Here is a 23280-nt window from a genome sequence, read left to right as displayed (position 1 = left end):
AGTTACTCGGTTCAACTTCCGGTAATCAATACAAAGTCGCAACACTCCATCTTTCCTTTTAGCAAAGAGGGCCGGTGCTCCCCAACGCAAAGTACTAGGGAGAATAAAACCCTTGTCTAATAACTCCTGGAGTTGAATCTTCAGCTCACTTAACTCAGCTAGTGCAAACCGATGTAGTGCTATAGAAATCGGTGTCGTGCCTGGCACCAAATCAATAGAGAACTCAATCTCTCGGTGAGGTGGTAAACTAGTAAGATCCTCGGGAAAGACATCGGGATATTGACAAACCACCCTTGGCAACTCAACCCGAACTTCATCGCACTCACTACTAGAAAAGCTAGCAAGAAGACAACTAAGCTCATTCTGCCCACGCGGATCATATACTGGTGATAAGACTCTATCCACCCAGTCCCCGAAGAAATAAAAACAATCACCGCTTAAGGTATATACAGTCACCCTCTGATGGTAACAATCTATAACAGCCCGGTATAACGATAACCAGTCTTTACCTAAAATAACATCAAAACTAGACATGTTAAGCAATACAAATGCAAAAGGTAATCAGCAACCTGCAACCTCGATGTCACAACCCCGACATTCGTGTTTCAAAATAATCTCACCACCAATAGGTGATTCTACACAAATAAGAGATGCTAATTGTGCCAACTCTAACCCCAAAATTGATGCAAATACAGACGAGATAAAAGAATGGGATGCACCCATATCAATCAACACATTAGTAACAGAATTGCAAAACAAGAAGGTAACTCTCACTACTAAAGGAGCAAGTACAAGATCCGGTGCTATAACAGCATACACGCGCCCCGTAGGTCTCTGCTTAACCTACTCACCCCTTGAAGCATAAGTTTGATGCACTGACTGAGCCAAAGAGGCTCCTTGATTGGCCCTCGAGGCCTGTGCTGACTGTGCAGGCTGGTGGCTATGTGTTTGCCTCGAACCAAATGCACCAGATGTGCCACCCAATTGTGGGCAAAACCTCTTCAAGTGCCCCCCCTACCCACACTAATAACAAGTGAGCGGCTGGCCTCTCCCTTGACTCTGGCCCCAAGAACGAGCCGAAGACGATGCTGCTCACTACCCTCCCTCTCTCTGCGGGCATGCTAGAGACTTGTGGCCCAACTAACCACATTTAAAACAAGTCACATCACCATGACCACCTCTTCTAGAACCTAAACTCGGTACTAGAAAAGTGGACCTCGGTTGAGCTCCCTTGGACGACTGGGGGTTAAAACTCCTCTGCTTCTTACTGTTCCCTTGATTATCCTGACTCCTCCAGGAGCCCCTCATTCTCTCCTCCTTAGCATGCATGATAGTCTCAAGATGAGTTGCAGTCTCCATAAGGTGCCCATAATCCCTAATCATGGATCCGGCCACTCTAAACGTGAGCTCAGTCCTTAACCGCTTCTCGAACTCCAGACAATGGCACTCCTCGATCGCCACTAACTCTGGTTCAAACCTCAACAAACTAGTGAATGTGGCCTCAAACTCGGCCACCGACGTGTTCAATTGCACCAACTTGGAGAATTGATCCCTCAACTTCTCCCTTACTGTAACAGGTAAGTACTTGTCCTAGAAGGCGTCAACAAAAGCCTCCCAAGTCCCTCCAATGCACCCCACTACAAGAAATTGCACTTTTGGCAACAACTTTTGGCGACGACGTCCATTTTTCATAGCCAAAAGTATATTTTTTGCGACACAGTGATGAATTTCGTTGGTAAAAGTAAACCTTTACCGACGCAATTTACTATCGTCCCTAAAAAAGCATAACATTCTTTAAGCGCCAAAATAATTTGTTAGCGCCAAAATTTCAAAAGTTTTAGTTACGAGGCTTATTTTTTACCAACACAATGAGCGTTGCTATTAGTGTGCTTACTTTTGGTGACGACAAGTTGGCGTGGGCAAAGAGTTAAACATTTAGCGACGATAATACTATTCGTCGGTAAAAGTTTTACTAGTGAAACAGGTGATTTATTAATTTGTGTTTTTATTTTAACTTTTGAAAGAGTTTTAAATATTCTAGTTATTGAATTGTAAAATCAAAGTGATCATTGAATCAGATCACAAAATGAACCCATTAAGGCCAAACATAATCTTAAGTTGAGATGGCTAATTTGAGTTAATTTAAAGTTTTTTAAAGAATGTGGTTAGATTACCAATTTCAACATGTTTAGTTTTATTTTCAAATTCTTTTTATTGTGGTTTTATGTTTAGTTTTATTTTCATATACTAGTTTAATTTTTTTCCCCTAAAAAACTATAAAAAAAAAATTAGGTGAAAAAATAAAAAATGTAGTTATTATTTTTATATAATTTTATCTTTTAGGTCATACACCACAATAAAATTGATTTTTTACGAAACTACATCGACTACCTACAAGACACTGATAGTGGGTTCTAATAATAAGTAACATAGAAGAAACAGAGGGAGAAGAAAGACAGTGAATTGGTTGGAAGGGGAAAGGGTTTTCAAACTCTTGTTCTTCAAAGTTCTACTATCAATTGAATCGGTGGAGATTGAGAGGCAAACACGGTAGTCCCGAAGCCCGTTGGAGGTTCTTCAAAGCCATACACTGTGTCGACCTACACAAAACAGAGAGAGGATCTTGCTATGAGAGGCAAATGGTACACTCATCTTTTCGGCGGCAAGACTAATTTGACGGTAAGGCACTCATCTCATCTCTCTTCTCTTCCTTGTTCCTAAAACCCTTGTTTCGGCTCTCTCTCGCTCTCGCTCTCACTCTCGCATTCGGTGTAGTTGGCGGTGTGATTGGAGTGGCTGTGGGTAATTTCACTCTACCTAAAACCCTAATCCAACAAAGAAAGAGAAAAGAATTTGAAGAACAATCAAAAAATCTAAAGGTATTCCTCTCTCAATTGATTATTTTTGAAACACTCCCTCTCCTGAAACCCTATTTTCTCTCTCTAAAATCGTCCCTCTTGTAAAATCCTCTTCTCTCTGATTTTTCCCCTCTTTTCTCTATGTAGGGTTCTCTCAGAATTCTGATTCCAATCTTTCTTGGCTCTTACAGATTTGGTATTTTTACATTTGAAATGAGGTCTGCTAAAAATTTATTTTATTTTGTTTTTTTATATATTTCAGTTGACAAGTAATGAAATAATCGATGAATATTCTCAGGCATTGGGTTTTTTACATTGATTAGTGTAATATTTTGGAGCCATACTTTTTCTTGTAGGGTGTAAAAAATGTCATATTGTTTTGGCATTAGATTTATAGATCTAATTATGTTCTTTGAATTTTGATGATGTTTGCAAAAATGCATTAAATTGTTAGCAATTTAAACAAAAGTATTTTGGAACTATATTTTCATTGTGAAAACTCATGATTGATTTAATTCATTCATGCCGTTGTTTGTTTTCAATGAAAATAGTAACAGAAACAAAAAACCAAAATTTGAAATTTTTTTCATTCTTCGTCCTGTCATGATAATGCAATTATTTTGGTTGAATTAAGGCGAAAGCTATATTCTTGTATTACATTTTCGTTTCGTTACAAATTTATTGTCGTTAATTTTTTTTCTTGTTGCTGTGAACTTGAATGAATTTGAATTCAATTCTAAATGGCGACACTGAATTTTGTTCTGTTTTGTGATCTGTGCTGGTTGAGAAAAATTAAACATATCTGAAAAATGTTACACAGCACTCTAATTATGGATTTTTGAGCTTTCCCATTAGGTTGAAGTTATGCTGTTTGATTACGTGTGTTCTCTCTTACTTGCTGTCATGGAATTCAATGTGACATCTGCACTTTGGGAATGGTAGTTGCTCTTGGTCGTCTTTAGCATGCAAATGGAGTTAAACTCTTTGTTCTTGATGCTCATTATCTCATATAATTTTTGGATTTCATTGGAACCTATCATATGGTATAAAACGTAGTTACAATTCCCGTAAAAGTATAGAACTTGGTTCCAAAATGGTATCTTTATGCCAGGTAGAATTGTAGTGGCAGTAATTGTGAGAGGGGGTTGAAGGTTTCATATCTCGTTGACTGTTGTGGTTATCTTAGTGTTTGTAAATGATTATGAGTTACCAAAGGTAGGGTGAGGTGGTTTACTTTGAAGAAGTGATATTGTAGTACTGAAGTTCATTTGTGGTGTTGGGTTAAGATAGTGCCTAAATGGTGGTGGTAATGATGGCTATTGTTGTGGCAATACATTGTGGTTCTTGAGATGAAGGCATCAACAATGACCACTTTTGTCACATTGACCACTTTTCACTGTCTAATTTACTACAAAAATATTAGAAATTCTATAAATATATATATATATATATATATTACTAAAACATTTATACGATATTGACATAAATTTTTAATATTGTTTTTGAATCACTAACATTACTCAATTTATTAGAATTATTTTTGCCCCTTTCCATAGAAAAATTATATGAGCAGTTTTATGTTGTAATTCGCGATCTTTTCTTGAATTTCTAAATTCTAGGGTATATTTGGTTTCTATTTTAGTCAACCAACACTTCACCCCTCAAGAAATCCAGTTTCTTTTTCATCAAAAATTGAGTGTATATATATATATATATATTTATTTATCAGTATGTGTACTTTTCTGCATAATATGAAGTGTATTGAGTGAGAATTGTTTGAATTAGTGAGAGAAAAATTGAAAGGTAAATTGGGATTTTTAGGATAGCGAGGGTGATTTTATTTTATTTTTTAGTCGTGTGTAAAGCTTTATATATCTATGTATATATAAAGATATAATCAATTGTAATACAGTGTAAGAGAATATTGATTCAGCAAAGAGGATCTATATATATATATATATTTATAAATCAAAACAAACAAATAACAAACGATTTTACTATTAAAAAAAAATGGAAGGAGAAACAACAAATTAGTTTTTATTTTGAGGCTTGTTTTAATTATGTTGCATTATTCTTATTGAATGTTTGCTTTTGCGTTGTTTTTTTTATTTTTTATTTTGTCTATGAATATGTGTCCTGTTATTCACGTCAAAAGAATCCAGACCTTATTTATCACACAAAAATGAACATTAGTGTTTTTATCATAATATTCAGATGTACTAAATTTCAAAAATGAATATTAGAGTCTTTTTGTGTTCCTATGAATTTTGATGGGTCTACGAGAAGCTTCAACAACTCAAGAGATGATTCTCTTCAAGAGACCATATCTCTAGGTCTTGGATTTCTTGTTTCAGATAGGGAACAAGGCCAGGGAGGTGGAAGTGTACTTCAAGTTGATGTGGTGAGTTTTTCGAGCAGAACTTTCAGATTCAAGTTGGGGATGGATCTAGAGCCAAATTCTGGCATGATAAGTGGTGTGGGAAGCTATGCCTCAAGAGAGAATTCTCTGGTTTGTTCAGTTTTGCTCAATTTAAGGAAGGTTCTGTCAAGCATTACTTTGATTTAAAAGGAAATTCAGTAGAATGGGTGATACCGTTTAGAAGGGCTTTGTATGAGTGAGAGGAGTTGGGTGCATCAAGATTGAGAATTCTTCTAGCAGCAGCCCCTTCCCTCAGACCTGGCTGTGCTGATGTACCTTGTTGGGCAGCGGCATCCTCAGGTGTGTATTCCACATCCTCTGTGTATAAATTCCACTCTGATAGCTTTGGTTCCTCAGTTAGAGGTTGCAGGTTGGTGTGGGTGAAGTATATCCCACTCAAAGTTCAATTCTTCGGATGGTTAGATTGGAAGGACAAAGTAAAATCTGCTGAGTTTCTGCAGAAGATTGGGGTCTTGAGTAGCAACTTAGATATTAAATGTACCTTTTCCAAATCTGAGCCTGAATCTACTCGCCATGTCCTTCTGCTGTGTCATTTCTCCTGGCATATCTGGGCTGCTATGCTAAAGTGGTGGGGATTTGTTGGGGCATTGCCGGATGCAGTGGAAAAGGTGCTTATCTGGTGGGATGGAGCCAAAGTTAGGAAATCAGAGAGAGCGTTATGGAAAAGTATTCCTCTAGCAGTGTTGTGGTTTATTTGGAAGCTCAGAAACGAGTGTAAATTCAAGCACTCAAATCCTAGCCTTGTTGAAGTCATTGAGTTGATCAAGATTAGAGTTGCTATATGGGCGAAGTCATCACATAATCTAGCCCAGTTTTCAGTTAATGATTTTATCTTTAACATGAATCAAATTAGATTTTGCATCAGTGGTCATGGGCCTGTGTGACTGCTGCTGAGTAGTGGGTTTTTGGCTGCTGGGGTTGTTCTAGTTTGTTTGTTAGGGTTGTTCTACTGTGGGTATATTCATTGTTGTCTTGCTCCAGCTTGGCAGAGTGGAGGTTGCAAATAGATAGGCTGTTTGCTGTAGTGTCCTGCTGTGGTGTTGCTCAAGTAGTAAGGGGAGTTTTGTTCTCTGTATGCATTCTAAATTAAGGAAAGTGTTGCTGGGGCTTCTAAGTATTGCAGGGGTCTGTTGCTAACTGCTGGTATGCTAGGGCTACTTAGTGTGGCTCTGCTGATGGTTCTGCTGCTAAATGATTTCTGCTGTCATGTTTGTTGGGCTGATTTGCTTGGGCTACCAATCTGTCTAGGCACTATGGACCTGAACTGCTTGAGGAGTGGGGCTTTTGATTCTATTCCTTGTTGTTTCCTGCTGCTAAGAGCAGAATGTTAGCTTCAACATCTAATATTTTGTCTACTGATCACTGTATGAGGAGAGAGTATGCTTGAATCTAGATCTACTGCTATAGGATTATGTCTAATATGCATCAACTGTATGAGGGGAGAGTAGTACTGTGGATTGCTGCTGGTCTGCTGATGGAAACAAGGGAGTAGATCTATTCTCTGCTGGTCTGTTGAGGTGTTTTGGTGCAAGGGATTTCTGTTGTCATGTTTGTTGGACGGATTTGCCTGGGCTACCAATCTGTCTAGGCGCTATGGACCTGAACTGATTAAGGAGTGGGGCTTTTGATTCTATTCCTAGTTGTTTCCTACTGCTAAGAGTAAAATGTCAGCTTCAACATCTCACATTTTGTCTATTGATCACTGTATGAGGAGAGAGTATGCCTGAATCTGGATCTGCTGTTATAGGATTGTGTCTAATATGCATCAACTGTATGAGGGGAGAGTAGTACTCTGTTATGATTTTCTGTCTAGAAGGATAATGGAAATTCTATTTGAGATATTGAAAGGTTTTGACACTATATTGATGCCATTGTTAGAATGAACAAATTGCTTGATGACGAGAATAAAGAGGATAAAACGTTCTGAAATCAGGAGGCTCTCAAAGAGGTATTCACTTCTCAGACTTTTAACATTGATGTTTCTCTTGTCCACATGTAGTTTCTTGATCAATATTTGTGCATCCATTCATTTTTTCACCTTAATGTGAAACACCAATAATCAAGGAAGCACGGGTGCGGGTACGAGTACGGTACGGGTACGAGTGCGGGTACGCCGATTCGGCAAAACTCAAAAAAAGTACGATACAGGTACGGCTACGGTACGCCGATATTTTTTTATTTTTTTTAAATATAATTTTGATTAAAGGATCCAACTTACAAATTAAAATTAAATATCAAAACTAAAAAAAGAACTACTCATTTTCCTATAATTTAAAACCATTAAGCGTTAAAAATAATATTTGTGAAATCTCTCACTTTGATATGTTATGCACTGTGAATTTGTGATCATAATTTATTTTTAAAATCTTTCTTTTTGCTAATCAATTTGCTATTTTTATAGGGTGAGACCAAAGAAATAACAGGAGACCAAAGAAAGATTTAAAGTTAATTACCAACAATAAAGGAAAAAAATTCTCAATTGGTGCAGGTTGTCAATTGCAATTTGCATAATACATAAAATTGCATCATTCCCAACAACTACTAATCAACTAATACAGTATCAATTTTTAATGTTTTGTGCATAAACTTTAAAAGTTTGTTATGATTAAAGATTTTATAAAGAAATTCTAGGAGGATCTAAAGCAAAAGCATAATGCATAGCCATACACAGAACTACCCTTTATAGGCCTTGTTATTTTTTTTGGTTCAAATTGTTTTTTAAAAACATTAAAATCATTTGTTGATATGCTTCTACAATTTATACAGACAAACAGGACAACAGAGAAACATTAAAATTACTGATCTGCAAGGGCACCAAAAAAAATAAAAAAAAATAATAATAATTGCTAATTTGCAAGGGCAGAAAAAAAAAAAAAAAAAAAAAAAAAAAAAAAAAAAAAAAAATTGGCCTTGGCGTACCCACGCCGTACCCGTGGCGTACCCATGCCGTACCCGAATAAGCCAACCGTACCGGACCCTCTTTTGCCATACCCGGTACGCGTACCGCCGTACCGGTACGCGTACCCGCACCCGGTAAGTACCCGGTACTCGTACGACACTATTTTTGGAGTACCCGTGCTTCATAGCTAATAATGTTGCCAGAAAGTGAAATAGAGACAGAGTAATGAAGAGCATGATAAGTCCCCTATTAGAGTACTCTATCTAAAATTGGGTAGAAGTGGTCTTTGATGTTACAATTTGGTCATGCTCTTTTTGGTTTAAAAATTAATCTTTTCCATTTTAAAGTCTTCCTGGGAGAGGAAAAATCAACTTCAGGTCTTTTTTATGTCAAAAAACATAGAAATTGTTCAGTAAGTCATAATTTGGGACATTTTGGAGTCGCATAGTTCCTATTTGTTAATTTGATCTAGTTATTTTTTCATTGTCACTCACTATGGTCTATTGTTTGTTTTGTGCTCAAAACAAATAAACTCCTTGCCATTGCAAGTTATTGACATACAAGTTTTTCTTATTTATTGACCACATGCATCTATTTCTATTATCAATCTCTCCACACAAAAAAAGTGGGGAATGCTGCTTACCAACTACCTCTCCCAGACCCTAAGTAGGAGCCTTGTGCATTGAGTATGATCGTTTTTTTATTTATTTCAATTATCAAAATTGATGAAATTATGATAAGTATGTACCATTCTAAATTAAATATTTACTTTTTATTTCATTAGTATTATTTTTTATGGATAATGGGATTTGAACCTTGTCATCTACTCTATTGTAGCACCTAAGTTACCACTTAGTCCGAAGGACTAGCAGTTGCATTTATATGGTATGCTGTTCTCTTGTGTGTTTCTGGATTCAATTCATTCCTATGTTACTTTCTCAGGAAGAAAATGATGAAAATTACGAAGAAGGGGAGGTTGTGGATGTTTTTGATGGTGACTTTGATGATGATGTATGTATTTACGGTCTTGTTATTATCTGCATTTCTTAGACTTAAAATATGTCACTACCTCTTTCATACTACTACAGTAATAACTTCAATATCCATGACCACTTGAACGAACTTATTGTCCAATTACATGCTATACTGGAATCAGGAACCTGAACCAGATGAAGAAGTAGAAAATGAAGCAGATGACAGGTTCGACTTCCCCAAGATCATGGAAGTTTAGAGTTTTTAAATTAGTATGGTAACTTTTAAGATGTTGACTTCTGTTACAGAATGCGGACAAAGAAGATACTAATATTTCCTGGAAAGCAATTGCCAAAGAAGACGACGAAAAAGAAGGTTCTTTCAAATCTTGGAAAGGCTCCCCAGGATGATGAAGCTGCTGAGCAGTCTACTCTCCCTGAACATCATGATGGACCCGATGACGTAGAAGTGGAGAGAATAGTTAGAAAATCTACAAGAACTTCAGTTATTGTTAGGCAAGCTGAAAGAGATGCAATACATGCAGCTTTGCAAGCAACAATGAAGGTTAGTTGAGATTTCATTCTCGATGTGTTCTTCTGGAAATGAGAGCACTGGGTAATGGACCTTTTCTGGCTGTGCTTTTTATTTTTATTTTTATTTTTTTATAGGGAAAATAACTTCATTGTTGTCATCATTTTCTGGTTGATGCTTGCTGGGCTGCTGCTGCTGCTGCTGCTGCTGCAATGTTGCTGTGAGGCGGCTGCTATTAGATGTTGGTCTGCTGGATAAGTTTGTGGGTGATTTTCGTGCCGTTTTGCCTGTCTTTGTTCGGTTCATGTTTTCATTTTGTTATCTTTTGTTTCTAATGTGGGTTCGCAATTTGGATGTATTTGGGTATTTTAGTGAGTTTACCCTTTTAGGTTTTATACACTACTTCTAAAAGCAGTATCAGTAGTGTTTTTTTGCTTGCACATCAACTTTAGGTGATTTCATATCAGTGTTATTAGTTTATAATAGTAAGTGCCTGAGGGATGCCTCTTGTAAATTTGTAAATCTTATAAAAATATATAAATTATTTTTAATTATTTTTGTTGGTAAATATGTCGCCAAAAGTTTATTTTTGCCCACTCATATTGTGTTGCTAGAAGTGTATTTTTTGCCAATGCCAATTTGTCATTGCCAAAAGTAAACCTTTATCAACAAACAAATTGTCGGCAATTGGCAATATTTACCGACGTAATGTGTTGCCAAAAGTTTACTTTTGCCCACTCATATTGTGTTGTTAAAAGTGTATTTTTTGCCAATGCTTATTTGTCATTGCCAAAAGTGAAGCTTTATCGACAAACAAATCATAGGTAAATGGAAACATTTACCGACGTAAATGTGTTGCCAAAAGTTTACTTTTGCCGACGCATATTTTGTTGCTAAAAGTATATTTTTTGCCCATGTAAATTTGTGTCGCGAAAAGTGCCACACAATCATCATATTTGAATGACTTTTACCGACGCAAGGTAAATAGCCGACGATGGATGAAGACTTTTATCGACGACTATGTTCGTCGCTAAAGGCATTACTTTTACCAACGCAACGATAATTTCGTCGGCAAAAACTTTTGCCGACTCACTTTTGCTTACGGGTTGCCAACGTAGCCTTGTGTGTCGGCAAAACTCTTTGCCGACGAATTTTCCCTTTTAACAACATATTTTGTTGCGTTGCGAAAAATGCAATTTCTTGTAGTGCCCTCACGCATACTTCCACCACTGACCTGTGTCTCCCTTTAGTTGGAAGGATGCCAAGGTCACTCTCAAAGCCCCGTCTTCGATGCCGAGCATCTCAAACGTCTTCACCATCTGTTTTAGTCACTTATCAGCCTTCAGTGGCTCCTTGGAATCACCCAAAAACTCATTCGGATTCGACCAGAAGAACTCTCTCTTCAGAAAAGATGGCTCTGCTTCAGCTACTTGGGCCTGGACTTGATTCTCAGCCCTGAGAATGTCCATGGACTCCCGCAATGCTCTGGCCATTTCCTGGGCTAAGGCGTCCATGGCCTGTTGACCAACTAGTTCGGCCACATTGGCCTGACCAACATCCACCCTCCTCCTGTGCTGGGATATCATCCGGTAAGGGCACCTCGTGCCTTCTAGGTCTACCACGCCTACCACTACCACGCCCTAACATCCTAATAAAGGTAACACAAGAGATTAGCACATTCACAAATGTGCTGAAACTAACTCACTCGTGTCCTAATGCGATGGACAACAGTAAATCACTCCATATAAGCATGTAATCACATAAACACATACGAATTTCCTTCCTAGATAATGACTGTCCCGCGACGTTGCTAGAGTTCTAATTAGAAATAGCAGTGATCAAGTGCTTTTCTAATAGAACTTCCAGAAACCTATAGACCCAATCAGTATCTTAGGAACTAAATCACATACCCATATAATCATATAAGCATGTTATCACATAAGCATACAATACATGCTAACATCTCAGCTAAACGAGACAAACCCATTGTGGTAATAACCACTTCCCACGTACCCAAAGTATTAAAACCTGGCATGCTTTGTTACCAAGTTGTAACGCACCCAAAATAATACAAACAATATGGCTCATAAGAGAAGTGAGCATAATAGAATTGGTATACTTTCATTCATCAGAGTTTATATTACAAAAGATAATACATGCAATAGACAATCATAAATGTTTATCCTAAATCTATAGCATGTAACATCAGTTAATAACAGCAAATACATATGTCCAAGACTTTGCTTGCTTACAATAAAAGAGAGTCACAAGCTCTGTACATATATAAAGCCCTTGGCTTGAATAAACATTTAAATAAAAAACACAAAATAGAGCCTCCAGCTCCTACGACCTCTTAAGCTACGTCCTTGGATGAGGTATCTCATCGGTACTCGAAAATGGTCTCCCAAATAGGGTGAGCCAAAGCCCAGTAGAAACAATATATCACAATATATGAGGCTTAACTAAAATATAAGTCTCAAAGATATATTCAATATTTATGACATACGCACATCCTTTACATGACCACACGGTACCGATATTCACATCTCAATCCATTCCCATTTATTCATTTCAAGTTAATTCATTTCATTTCAAATTCACAGGCCAAGTTTATAATTCTCCAAATAACCCAACTGAGACTACAACTCAGTGGTTCTCAATTAACATAACCATCATTCAAGCACTTCAATCTTGCCATTTTACTGAAATTTCATCCGCGAGATCGGCACCCATGTATACAAATGATTTCGGGACTTTCACCCAGGACACTTCAGCCAACTTAATTTCAATGGAGTACATCCCATTTCTCCTCCCAAAACATTATACATATACAATGTATTTAAGTACTGCCATATTCAATGACTGTCACTCAAACATATTCAATGCCTTAACATATCATCATTTTCAATGACACAATTAAATAATTAGTTTCAATTCACCTAATCCTCATGCAATTTCTACAACAATCATAGTTATCCTCCACCGATAGCCCAATATAGATATTTTTAAACAAATATTCAAACTCAAGACAGATAATTTATTCAAGTTTCCATAGGTGAGTGATTTAGATAAATCCAACAACACTATTCATCTATACTTTCCCTCAATTTCACAATTCTCATGCCAATTTCATTACTTATACAAAATAATTATTCAAGACATATTAGGGAAAATTTCCCATTTCTCAAATATTAACCCAAAGGCTAAAATCCACTATTCTAACACAAGATACTTCATATCCAAAACCCCATTATCAATTTTGTAACACAACATAGAAACCCCTCTTTTCAATTTGAATCCAAACCCTAGGTTTACTCAAATACTTCCAAAATTTTACCACTTATACATAACAACAAATAACTAGGTCAAAAATCATATCAAGGTGTAGAATATCCCTACCTCAAGTATAGAAGCCCAAAGGAGAAGTGAAGAAACCTTGAAGGTACCCAAACTTGACTTTATTCGAATCAAATGGAAGCCCACAGAATGCTCTATCTTTTTATCAAAGAGAGTAGGGTAAAGAGATCCTTAGATCTAGGTGTATTTGTAGAGAGAAGTCGAATTTTAGAGAGAGAATGAGCTGATCTAGGGTTTTTGGGTGAAAAGGTACCAAAAAGTGATATAAAATTGCACCGCTGCGAACTGATATATGTGAGGCTCGCTTGAGCGACCAGACACAATAAGTGTCCTTGTTTGAGCGCGAGAAGTGTCGCTCAAGCACAGGATACAAATTCCCATAAGTTTTGCAGACAGAAGGCCGTCGCTCGAGCACAAGAGTTCTTGTTTGAGTGAACAACAATACCCTCCCAGAATCTCTGCAGGCTTGAGAAAATACTGGAAGATTACAAAGCTTGCTCGAGCGCAAGAAGCTTCGCCCAAACACACCCAAGACATCCCAATACTCAAACTCAAATAGTGGAAGGAAGAAAAGACATAGATAACAATATCAAACCATGAAACCCGAGTCCAGGATGCAACAATAGTTGGATCAAAACCGAGATCACTATAAAAATAATAGAAGAGAGACATGCATCGTGTCTTAAATATCCATAGCAGTAGCTATAGCGTGCAAACTTTTTTAAATTATATTGAACCTAGCTTTGTGGGTACAGTAGAAAGCTAGTATGATAACCTGAGAGAAAGTGACAAAAAAAATTAATAGCAGAAACTATCCCAGAAGGTATGCTAAACTTATTTGTAAAATATATTGAAGATGAATTCGTAGGAAAAGAATGGGATAAGGATAAAGGAAAAAGAGAATGAGTCAAAAAAATTAACATAGAACTATGTAATATGGAATATATAGAAAATTATATATGTGAATACTCCTATTACTATTATCAAATAGATTGAAATAAAATTCATTCAACAATGTTTTTTCATGAATTACCATATCCTATAAATGTTAATATAAAAGAAAAATATGAAAAAAAAAATGGTTAAAAGAATTAAGAGATGTCATAAGCGACACTTTGGGTCATAAAATTAGATATCTAAGAAATGGGTAGAGCAGGAATGCATGAAAATGAAAAAAAGAAGAAAAATAAAAAAATAAAAATAAAAACAATATTTGCATTGCTGACATATATCTAATTCATGGGGATGTGAGCCTTCAAAAAGAAAAACATACAATAAAAAGAAAAAAAAAATAATAAGAGAAAAATTTAACAAACAAAGAGGAGAAAAAATATAAAAGAAAATATTATTTTTAAAAAAAACCCTATAATTTCAACAAAAGAAGATGATTTTTTAGAAGAAAAAAAATCATTGTCTACATGAAAAAAGACTGGTAAATGTTGGACATGTGGAGAAATAGGTCATTTTCCTAATCAATTTAGAAATAAGAAAAATAATAAAATTGTGGAAGCCTTAGGAAGCTTGGATTACGTAGAGATAGAAGAAGAAGAAGAAGAAGAAGAAGAAGAAGAAGAAGAAGAAGAAGAATTGACTTTAAAAAATAATAAAGGAATAATATAATTAATTGAAGAAGAAATTGAAATAGAAGACAAAGAATATAATGACACCAATGGAAAGCTAAATTTTATGATGACGGAAGAAATAAATATAGAAAATTTAAGAGGAGAACAATTTGTCATAAAAAATTCTCAAGAAAAAAAAAGGAAAAAAATTGGATTTACCAATAATATGAAAAGACGAAATATATCAAAAATTAATATTCGAATTAAAAAATAAATATATATGTCAAAGAATGGAATGAGATATTGAAATTAAGAATTGTGAATATAATGTAGAAGAAATAAATTTAATAAATTCTGACAATATATTAAGAAATAATAAAGATAATAAGTATAAATATATGCATATATGGCGTGTACAAATACAAATTACACTGTTGTTTAATAAAGGACAAGATAAAAGTATATATGCATTTTTGTGTGATATTAGACAATAAAATTTTGAAAGGTCCATAATCAATGGAATAAAAAGTAATCTATGTAGGAGACCCTTAGGTTTTAATTGCAGACCATGATATTATATTAGCTTAAAAGATGGATTTCATAAATAGATTTTTAACTTTAAAAATAAAACTGTAGGAATCAATATGCATGAAACCACCTATCCATTGAGGATATTTTGAAAAATAATATATAAGCTAGACAATACCATAGATTCTAAAATGAAACATAAAATTATAGAAGCAGATAAATTTGAACCTACTAATGGAATACCAATAATAGAATTACACCTAAAAAAATAAATCCTATAACGATTCTGGTTTAGATTCGATCCATTTGATATTTTGGATCCAAGTTTTATTGTTGTATATGGTTATTCATGTCCTATTTTGTCTTACACTTCATTAAGTTTGGTTATCGTTGTGTTTTGGTTGCATTTAGAATAGGTCAAGAGTTAGTTTTCAAAATGGTTGTTGCACAGGAGCACCACTAGCTTGTCTCATTTCAGAACCTTAGATCACACTAGAGAGCTTAGGGGATGACTTCACCATTTCCATGATTGGAGATCAATCAGCTGTGGACCCTTCCGGTGGTATTCTGGATGCATCTATCGCATCCTCCCTCGTTTGGAGATTTGAGGAGGGCTTTTTGTCCGGTAGTTCTGAATCAGGTAATGAATCGGAATCTAATTCCACAGAGTCTGTGGAGTCGGAATCAGATTTCAGTTCTTCTGAGTCAGAGTCCGGTATTCTTGGGGTTGATAACCCGAATGCCGTTGTTTTGTCCAAGTCATCCTTTTCCTTTTCTTTTGAGTCAGTTGTAACCGAGGAATTGGACGAGCTGGAAGCTTTGAATGAGAATGGTACCACTGCTGTTTCTGAGTACTTTTCTGTGCCACTTGTATATTGTATTGATCATGACTTTCAAAACTTTGATAAAAACGCCGAGGAAGGAATTCCTCTGGTTTTGAAACATTTGATTGATCGAGAGGCGGAGAGGATTGTAAAACCCCTGGTTGATGAAACCATTTCAATTAATGTGGGTACTGAGAAAAATCTGCGTCTGGTCCAGATCAGGTCCACGTTGTCTTCGGAGGAACGCGAGCGTTTAGTCGCTTTATTAAAGGATTTCAAAGATGTTTTCATGTGGTCCTACGAAGACATACCTGGAATCGATCCTGAGATTGCACAGCACCTGATCCCTCTTGACCCTAAGGCCCGACCCGTCAAGCAGAAGCTTCGGAGAATACGCCCAGATTGGGCTTTAAAAATCAAAGAAGAAGTCACCAAGCAGATAGATGCGAGGTTCTTGTTAGTATCTGAGTATCCTACTTGGTTGGCCAACATTGTTTCGGTGCCAAAGAAAGTTGGCAGAATTTGGGTGTGTGTGGATTTCAGAGATCTGAACAAAGCTAATCCGAAGGACGACTTTCTTCTGCAGTACATCGACGAGTTGGTGGACTTCACCGCAGGCCATGCGTTGCTCTCCTTTATGGATGGGTTTTCTGAGTATAACCAGATCTTGATGGCACTCAAAGATAGAGAGAAGACCGCCTTCACCACGCCATACGGAACCTACTACTACAGGGTAACGCCGTTCGGTCTGAAAAATGCTAAGGCTACTTATCAACGGGCTGCAACCACAATCTTGCATGATATGATCCACAAAGAGGTTGAGGTGTATGTAGACGACACGATTGTCAAGTCCAAGGAAAGAGAGGATCACTACACCGCCTTGAAGAAATTTTTCCAATGGATCAGAGAATATCGATTGTGACTAAATCCACATAAGTGCACTTTTGGTGTCACAGCAGGGAAAATGTTAGGGTTCTTGATTACACAAAGGGGCATTGAGGTTGATCCTTCAAAAATCAAGGATATCCTAGAAATGCCACCAATAAGGACTGAAAAGGAGGTGCGAGGCTTTCTAGGTAAAGTACAATTCATAAGACGTATTATTGCAAAATTAACCTTGACTTGTGAACCACTATTTGGTCTCCTAAATAAAGGAAAGAAATTTTGATGGGATAACCGATGCCAGGTTGCTTTTGAGCAGATCAAGCAGTATCTACAGAATCCACCCGTGTTGTCACTGCCGAAGCCGGGAAAGCGGTTGATTTTGTATCTGTCAGTAACTGACACGACTATGGACTGCATGCTCGCGCAGGAATCTGAGGATAGAGTGGAGAAAGCCATCTATTACCAAAGCAAGAAGGGGCTGGAATATGAGACCCGTTCCACCCCGTTGGAAAAGGCTTGCTGGGCCTTGGTATGGGCTACCAGGATGTTGAGGCACTACCTGTTAGCTCACTCCGTAATTTTGGTTTCGAGATTAGATCCCATCAAGTATCTCTTCAAGAAACCAGCACTTACGGGTAGGTGTAGACACCCCATTTTTGACCGTCCTCAAGACTTGGACGTCATCGTTTGAACACTCGATGATCATCCATGCTCGTGTTTATTTTAAGTTCCCGAAGGTCTCAGCTGTGCACCTTGCCTTAGGATCTCTCAACTTGTCTGTTTTGTGCTTGGTTGTGGACCAAGGACTTGTGGTTTTTGCTTATGAGGGAAGAGGGTGGCTTGTTGGCCATCCCTACAACCCATCGGCCAAGGCCTTGTGCCATCGGCCCTATTTTCTTGCTATCGGCCATAAGTGTTGGCTGATCGACACACTTTTTGGTCGATCGGCACACTTTTTGGTTGATCGGCCATATTTCTTGGCCGAGACCTTTCCACCTGCTTTCGCAGATATTTTTGTGCCAGCTGTGACAGCTGGTGGGCACAATTCTCATCGTCCATACACGTGTATGGAGGGATTGAATCAAGACTCAAGCTTGTTCAACAAGATTGAGAATTGAAATTCTATAAGAAGGGAGACCCCTCTCCCTTTCCAGAGGTTCTGAGAATTTGATATACAAGTTCTATATCGATCTCTCTCTATATTTTACCTCTCTCTCTTCATTTACCCTTGTTTGTGCTCAAAAGTGTAAAATCTTCACACTATTGCACACAAACACCTACTAAAACACCATCCTTTTGTTGTTGAGGAACTGAGGAGTTGGTTTAAGTGTTTTTGGGCTGGTTTGAACTCAGAAAAGCTGCTGGAGTTGTGTTCTTGAAGGTGTTCTTCAAGGGTGAGAAACTAACATTTTAATCCCTTGTTTTGGCTTAAGCTTTTAGACCTATTTGCATGCTGATTTAAGCTTAACTTTCTACTGTAAAAAATTCTGGTTTTTCATGCTTGTGATGTTTGTTTAAGGTCACTTTTATGTTGGGGGTAGTTTACCCACTCTTAGGCCTTGTTTGGCCTTGTTTTGAACCATTCTTTTAAGCTATTAGGACCACCTTGTTTTGGCCTTCTTACCACTGAAATCTAGAGGATTTTCAGTGGTCGAAATGTGATTTTGAGATCCCAAAGAGGAGAGGGTCATCCCCTCTCCTTGTGTCTTGTATGCTAGTATAAATGGCTCATAATGGTAGCATGTTTGCTTAGCTTGTTTTGTCTCCATTTCAGCAAGTATTTGGTGTTATTTTGCCATGCTATACCTCTGTTTTAAGTTGGTTTGATAGCATCTTGCATGCTTCACATACTTGTAGAGCAATCTTGCATGCTAGCATAACATGCATCATGTGTTTGGACCATCATTCTTGCATGTTTTGGCTCAACTCAAAGGAGCTTTAAGCCTTGTTTTACCATGCTCTAGCTCTGATTTGTATTTTCTTGGTCATGCATGCATTGTTTTGTATAGCCATGGTTCAATCTAGCTTGTTGGCTTTGAGTGTCCAAGTCACTAGCATGCATTCCTTAGACTATTATCATGATTTGGCATCATTTGAAATCATATTTCAGTCCATATTGTGTGGTCTTGCACTCACATTTGTCACCTTTTCCATACATTGGGAGGTTTGTGTTTAAAGCCTCGAACATGGACCATTATGCATGTCTTATTGCTTAAGCTTTTGAGATGCCATCTCGGTGGGTTTTTGGGCTTATTTTGAAATGTCATAACTCTGATTTTTATTGGTTAAGTCATGCCATGCTTGGTTTTGATAGGTGTAGTGTAATACCCCTTGTTAACCTTGCATTCCTCATGCTTTTTGGACTTTTGTTCTAGCTTGTGTTGGCTAGGTTCAAGCATGCTTTTGGTCTTGTATTGACCTGCCTTAGGACTATTTTGGTTGCCCTTGGCTCTTTGGGGCTTGCTTTGTATGGCCATGGTGTAAATCCCTTTACTAGCCTTAAGCTTTGAGCCTCATACATGCTATGCTTGTGTTATGTGTGTGATTTGGCATCATTCCTGACATCATTTCAGAGCATGTAGTGTTGTCACACTTGCATGCTTTTCACTCTTTCAGTGCTCTTGATAGTTGTCCTCTTTATGCCTTAATTCTTGGGCCAATTGGCATGCATGCTTGTCTTGCATTTCATGTCATCAATTCATCATTTTGGCCACTGATTTGGACATGATTAAGGTCTATCTATTTTGGTTTAAGTCCATCTTTTGCATGTTGTTGCATGCTTACTCGTTTGCATGTTGTTGCATGCTTGTCGCATTGCACATTGTTTCATGTTTGTTGCATGCCATGTTGTTTGCTTGCATGCATTGCATGGTTGTTGGCATACTCATGTTACATTAGCTTTGCTTGTATGCTTAGATTACATTGCATTGTATTTGGCCAGATAAGCTGCCATTTGCTCTGTGGGGTTATCGGACTTCAATTCGAACTTCTACTGGAGCAACTCCATATTCCTTGGTTTATGGGATGGAGGTTGTTCTGCCTATCGAAGTTGAGGTTCCGTCATTATGGGTACTGACTGAGTGTCAGATAGCTGAGGGAGATTGGCAGCAAAGCAAGTTCGAAGAACTCATGCTCTTTGACGGTAGGAGGCTGAAAGCACTGTACCATATTCAGGGTTATCAACGAAGAATCGCCAGGGTTTTCAACAAGAAGGTTAAGTCCAGGAATTTGAAAGAAGGAGATTTGGTGCTCAAAGACAACCGAGCTCCCATCCACGATCCTAGGGGCAAGTTCAGACCCAATTGGACTGGTGCTTACATCATTAAGTCAATCTGGTCGGGTGGAGCTGTCGTTCGGATGGACCTAGATGGCCTAGAGTTTTCCCAACCGATCAGCATGGACAAGTTGAAGAAATACTTTCCCTGAGTGGCTCACTAGGCCGAAAACCCGAAAGGGCGACCTAGGCAAAAGTTAGAGCACATAAAATTTGAAATTATAAAAACTGAGCTCGCAAGGTTGAAAACCTAGAAAGGGCGGCCTTGGCAAAAGTTAAAGCGCAAAAGGTGAGGGTTAATACACGAGTGAACCTGAGCCGAACTACGTAAGGCTTGATTCTCGTCTTTGGGATACGTAGGCAACTTCATCCTGAAGTCCAGCCATAAACACTTCCCCGATCAACTTTGTCCATGTGATCTTGTCGGTCATCTTTATCTATTTTGCATTCAAGAGCTCGGTTGTGATCTCTAGATCCAGTGCTATTCAAACAAGGGGCAACTTTCCAATTGCTGGGATCCAGGGTTGTACATCTCAGTGATAGATCTCGGGCATGTCCAGTTTTGATCCATATCGAAAATGGTTTTGAAAAGTTTTAATAAAAGTTGATTTTTGCTCAAATTAATCTTTTTACAACTTAGACCATTTTTGGACCAAACGGAAAATTTTCAGTACCCACAACCTTCAATTACATTGATTTCGGTACAGAGTTCTCCTACTCTTGAATACAAATTGAAGTTGTTTTTTATTACATTCATAAAGAAAACTTGAAAGTACTGATTAAAGCAATAAATTCAGGGCATAGTCAGGTGTTCCTGCGTCCCCTCCCAGAGCTTGTGGAAGCCTCTGATACCAAAGTGGGCCCGATCTGTGCCTCCTCATCAACCCAAGCTATGCACTCATCAGAGAGGGTGTTGCTAAAATTGAGAGCGGGGGCCAGAAGCTCTCTCATCCTCCATGCTATGGCATACCGAGCTAACTGTGCGCCTCGGACTAGAAATGCAACAGGGTACTTTATTCCCTCCTCTCGGCAAGTCTGATCATGTCCAAACTGGCGCCAGAATCGAAACAGGAAGTAAAAGACACAGTGTGTCAGGCCAATCAACTGAATCCCGGGCTGGTAGGTCATGCTGTAGCTCATCGCCGGTAAATTAAGCCAAAGGCAGTGCCAAGTGATGTCGAGAGCAGACAAACTGCACATCCAATCGCACCACCATCCCTCATCAGGGGCATCGACTAGACGTCATCGGAAGAAATAGCTACGAGTTGAATATGCGGGCATGAGTCCACAACCTTCAGTTTATCCATCAACCATACCTGGGGAGGGATAAAAATGAGAGATTAAAGAATGGAGAGGTGTATGTTGAGAGAAAAAGTGAGAAAAGGGTTTTGAGAAAAAAACCGAGCTTGAGGGCCGAGTGATGTAAGAAATATATGTGAGATACGGTGGGAAACATTACCTACAGTAGTATTGGACTCCCCGCAAATCTAGTCATCTCCCGGTGATGAAAAGCATCCAAACCCATCAATGTCTCAACTAGCGTCATGGCGATACAACTTTTGCCCTCTTTTAAGAAATGAGACAACATGTACAAGCGAAGCGCATGTCGCCGATAACCCTGCCAGTGATGATCGCCGCGGTCACCGGTATTAGAAAATCGACGAATCAAGCTCGGAATGTCCAACTCTCCGTCGTGAATCAATGACCGAGCGTCATGCAAAGTAAGCCCCCACATCCGTCCCAAGGCTTAGACATAGCCGAAGCGGAATTGAGGCAAGATTTCTTCATCGCGCTCGAATTCAATTACAGCTTGGAAATCCTTGAAAGTAGGACACATCTCTTGTCCACCAAAGTTAAAGACGTGTGTTACCAGATTCCAAAACCTTGCTGCGACATGAAGGAACAGAAAACGCAGCGGGGTGCGACTCAATGTGAATAGTGCATTTATGCCAAAGCCTCGGAAATTCATCTTTTCCGAGCCATCCAAGTTGGCAATCCAATTTGTGAGATTTTGGACAAGAAATGCTTCCATTTGGTAAAAAAACTGAGCTAAAATGGAGAAAACTACAAAGCTGGGGCTTTTGTAGAAGATAAGGTGTTGAGTGGAAGACAGGTGGCAGCATTCTGGAGGTTCTTGCCATTTTTGGCCGATCGGCCAAAAATAGTGCCGACCGACCATCTTTGTTGGCCGATCGGCTAGTAATGATGGCCGATGGTCATTTCTTGTGGCCGATGGCCTCTCACTTTGGCCGATGGCCCTTCCTTTTGTTCTCTGAGCTGTCTATGTGTTGGAGATGTTGAGAACATGTGACTGGTTCCACTTCAAATGCCTTTCGGTGATGATTTTGCGAAGTCGCGCCTGTGTTACTTCAATTTGTTTATCGAGTTGTTGTACTTTTGTTTATCGAGTTGTATTTTGTGTTCATTAGTCTTTGTTTTGCTTATCGAGTTGTATTTTCATTTGGTTAGCATGTCAAGTTCTTTGTTTTTCTTATTGAGTTGTTTTGTTGTCAGTCGGTTCACTACCTAGTTAATGCAATTCGAGTGTTTAGTTTTCAAAACAAAGTTCAATCTCATTTACATTGTTATGTAATGCGATGCGATGCGATGCTTAGAATGTACAAATGTAACACTTTTTCAACAAAAGAGTTGTTTTATTCCATCATATTTCTTTTGCAAAAGTACATAGTTTTGAAGAAAATAAAACCTGCCTGAGGCAGTACAATGTGCAAAACTACTAGCAAAAAGAAAAATAAAGCAAAAAAAAAAGAGAAAAGCAGCAAAATGTCTGATCGGCGCCAGTCACCTCAAGTGCGGGAGTCCGTCCTCGTCCTCTTCCTGGACGAAGGTCCAGGATCGTCGCCGTCACCTCCGCTATCGGAGCCATCTCCAGCCTCATCTTGAAACGACTCTGCTTCCTCGTCAGACTCATCATCATCTGGGGTAGTCTCCTGTGAACCACTCTCGATACGAGTACGCCTATGTATGCCTCGGCTGTGTATCGTCATCCCCCGTCCTACTCTCCTTGCTACTCTGGGAGGCACTGAAGGTCCTGCGGAGGCACCCGCTGTGGCTGGTATCTAGAATGGGGCCTGAAAAGAACAATTTGGCAAATGCATCAGTTATGCTACGCAAAGCTGAGTATGGTAT

General features: G+C 38.3%; 1 protein-coding gene across 5 annotated transcripts; it reads left to right on the top strand.

Moving 5' to 3' along the window:
• Positions 1 to 6396: 6396 nt before the first annotated feature.
• Positions 6397 to 10254, top strand: LOC114310899 (SWR1 complex subunit 2). Of its 5 annotated transcripts, XM_028256997.2 has the most exons (5): positions 6414 to 7246; positions 9140 to 9208; positions 9286 to 9397; positions 9478 to 9733; positions 9838 to 10254. In XM_028256997.2, exons 3-5 carry the CDS (start codon positions 9336 to 9338, stop codon positions 9844 to 9846), a joined length of 327 nt encoding a protein of 108 aa, XP_028112798.1. In that variant the 5' UTR covers positions 6414 to 7246; positions 9140 to 9208; positions 9286 to 9335; the 3' UTR covers positions 9847 to 10254. The 5 variants fall into 5 exon arrangements, with proteins under 5 accessions (XP_082777477.1, XP_028112798.1, XP_082777479.1 ...); XM_082921351.1 differs by lacking the exon at positions 9286 to 9397 and having other exon boundaries at positions 6397 to 7246; XM_028256998.2 differs by lacking the exon at positions 9140 to 9208 and having other exon boundaries at positions 6915 to 7246.
• Positions 10255 to 23280: the final 13026 nt, after the last annotated feature.

This window comes from Camellia sinensis, chromosome 3, assembly GCF_055761805.1.
Source record: "Camellia sinensis isolate YWXY chromosome 3, ASM5576180v1, whole genome shotgun sequence".
Classification (NCBI taxonomy): Eukaryota; Viridiplantae; Streptophyta; class Magnoliopsida; order Ericales; family Theaceae; genus Camellia; species Camellia sinensis.
The sequence above is the reverse complement of the archived record's forward strand: the minus strand, read 5'-3'. Positions and strand labels throughout refer to the sequence as shown.

What these genes read in the sequence shown, in the direction of transcription:
- LOC114310899 (XM_082921351.1), top strand. Translation starts at nt 7,194, where the DNA reads ATGACGAGAATAAAGAGGATAAAACGTTCTGAAATCAGGAGGCTCTCA. An exon ending in ATCAGGAGGCTCTCAAAGAG is followed by an intron (nt 7,247 to 9,139) that starts GTATTCACTTCT and finishes TTACTTTCTCAG; the next exon opens with GAAGAAAATGATGAAAATTA. An exon ending in ATGGTGACTTTGATGATGAT is followed by an intron (nt 9,209 to 9,477) that starts GTATGTATTTAC and finishes CTTCTGTTACAG; the next exon opens with AATGCGGACAAAGAAGATAC.